We start from the raw sequence: 2,005 nt of genomic DNA, 5'->3' as shown, positions 1-2,005 counted from the left end.
CAAAGGTGGGTAAGTTTTATTATCCAGTAAACCATAGTTAAGCAAACTGGTTTAGTACAAAAGTTAGTAACTTTTATTATCCAGTAAATCATAGTTAAGCAAACTGGTTTAGTCCAAAAGTCAGTAACTTTTATTATCCAGTAAACTATAGTTAAGCAAACTGGTTTAGCACAAAGGTGGGTAATTTTTATTCCTCCGGTTGTTGTTGAATTACAACTCCCAGAATTCCTAGGAAACATGACTGGAATTGTGGGGATGCTAAGAGGGGTTATTCAGCAGTATCTGGAGCAGTGTCTCTCAACCATAGCAACTTTGAGATGTGTGGACTTCAACTGCCAGGATTCCCCAACCAGACGTGGACGTATCTTAAAGTTGTCAAGGTGTTGAGAAACACTGATCTGGAGGAATTCAGGATTCAAGATGACCCTGAATCCTGTCAGTCAGCATGCTGGCTGAGGAATTCTGGGAGTTGAAGTCCGCATATCTTAAAGTTGCTAAGGTTGAGAAACACGGGCCTAGTGCAGGGGTAGGCAACCTCTGCTCTTTTATGACTCATGGACTTCAACTCCCAGAATTCCTGAGCCAGCCATGCTGAGGGGAAAGGGAGAGGTTTCCAAGCTGAGCCATGCTGGCTCAGGAATTCTGGGAGTTGAAGTCCACGAGTCATAAAAGAGCCGAGGTTGCCTACCGCTGGCCTAGTGGCTGAGAATAGTTGCCTAGCATCTACTCTCGTCTTGAATGATTAATTGGGCCTTCTCTCTTCCCATCCTGCCACAGGAGGACTGTGGGGGAGAGGAAAAAAAGTAGATGGAAGCACGTGGGGTCTCTCCGGAAATTAAAACCAAAGAGACAGAAGCGCCCCCAAGGATTCCAGATGACTCAGAAAGACAGCAAGAAAAAAAAATGGCCGTGGCCGAAAAACAGAGGAATGTATTCATCACCAGCAAAGAGGCTGTCCGGGTAATCCCAGCCGAGCCGGAGAAGAGACAGAATGAATGCCACACGTGCGGGAAAAGTTTTTGTTCCAAATCTCGCCTCAAGGTCCACCAGAGGATCCACACGGAGCGACGGCCCTATCAGTGCCAGGAGTGCGGCAAGGGCTTCCGGCAGAGCGGCCACCTGTCCCAGCATCGAAGGATGCACACCGGGGAGAGGCGCTACAAATGTTTGGAGTGCGGGAAAAGTTTTAGCCAGAGCACCTATTTCATCTTGCACAAGATCACCCACACGGGAGAAAAACCTTTCACTTGTCCGGAGTGCGGAAAGACTTTCAGCCACAGCCGGAAGCTGACTGTACACCGCGCCGTCCACACGGGCGAGAGGCCGTACAAATGTTTGGAGTGTGGGCAGAGTTTCAGCCAAAGCACCCACCTGACTTCCCATCAGAGGATCCACACCGGGGAGAAGCCGTATCGGTGCACCGAGTGCGGGAAGTGCTTCAACCAGAGCACTCACTTGTCTCTGCACCGGCGGATCCACACGGGAGAAAAACCCTATCGGTGTCTCGAATGCGGGAAGTGTTTCAGCCAGAGCCCGCACTTGACTTTACACCGGAGAATCCACACCAAGGAGAAGATCTATAAGTGCTCCGAGTGTGGGAAGGGCTTCCGTCGGAGCGATCACCTGCTCTCCCATCAGAGGATCCACACAGGGGAGAAACCGTATCGCTGCTCCGAGTGCGGGAAGAGTTTCAGCCGAAACTCGATCCTGCATAAACATCAGAGAATCCACAAAGATGGAGGATCGTCCGTCTGAATTTTTCTCAGTGCTGAACTTGATGGGCAGAACTTTTGAGGGTTTTGAAGATTGCTTGACTGCTTGTGGTTCTAGTGCCTAGCTAACCTTTAGACCAGGGGTCTCCAAACTTGGCAATTTTAAGACATAATAATAATAATAATAATAATAATAATAATAATAATAATAATAATAATAATAATGATGATGATGATGATGATGATGATGATGATGATGATGATGATGATGATGATGATGATGATGATGATGA

The 2,005-nt window shown here is 47.6% G+C and overlaps 1 protein-coding gene across 1 annotated transcript; it reads left to right on the top strand.

Annotated features, from left to right (window-relative positions):
* The first annotated feature begins 903 nt into the window (after window positions 1-903).
* LOC107297480 (zinc finger protein 239-like) lies at window positions 904-1,755 on the top strand. Its single transcript, XM_015826845.1, has one exon. The coding sequence runs from the start codon at window positions 904-906 to the stop codon at window positions 1,753-1,755; it is 852 nt and encodes a 283-aa protein (XP_015682331.1).
* Window positions 1,756-2,005: the final 250 nt, after the last annotated feature.

The sequence above is a fragment of the Protobothrops mucrosquamatus genome, unplaced genomic scaffold (genome assembly GCF_001527695.2).
Source record: "Protobothrops mucrosquamatus isolate PMUCROS unplaced genomic scaffold, P.Mucros_1.0 scaffold3330, whole genome shotgun sequence".
NCBI lineage: Eukaryota > Metazoa > Chordata > Lepidosauria > Squamata > Viperidae > Protobothrops > Protobothrops mucrosquamatus.
The sequence above is the reverse complement of the archived record's forward strand: the minus strand, read 5'-3'. Positions and strand labels throughout refer to the sequence as shown.

Coding starts and splice junctions, on each gene's coding strand:
- LOC107297480 (XM_015826845.1), top strand. CDS start 904: ATGGCCGTGGCCGAAAAACAGAGGAATGTATTCATCACCAGCAAAGAG.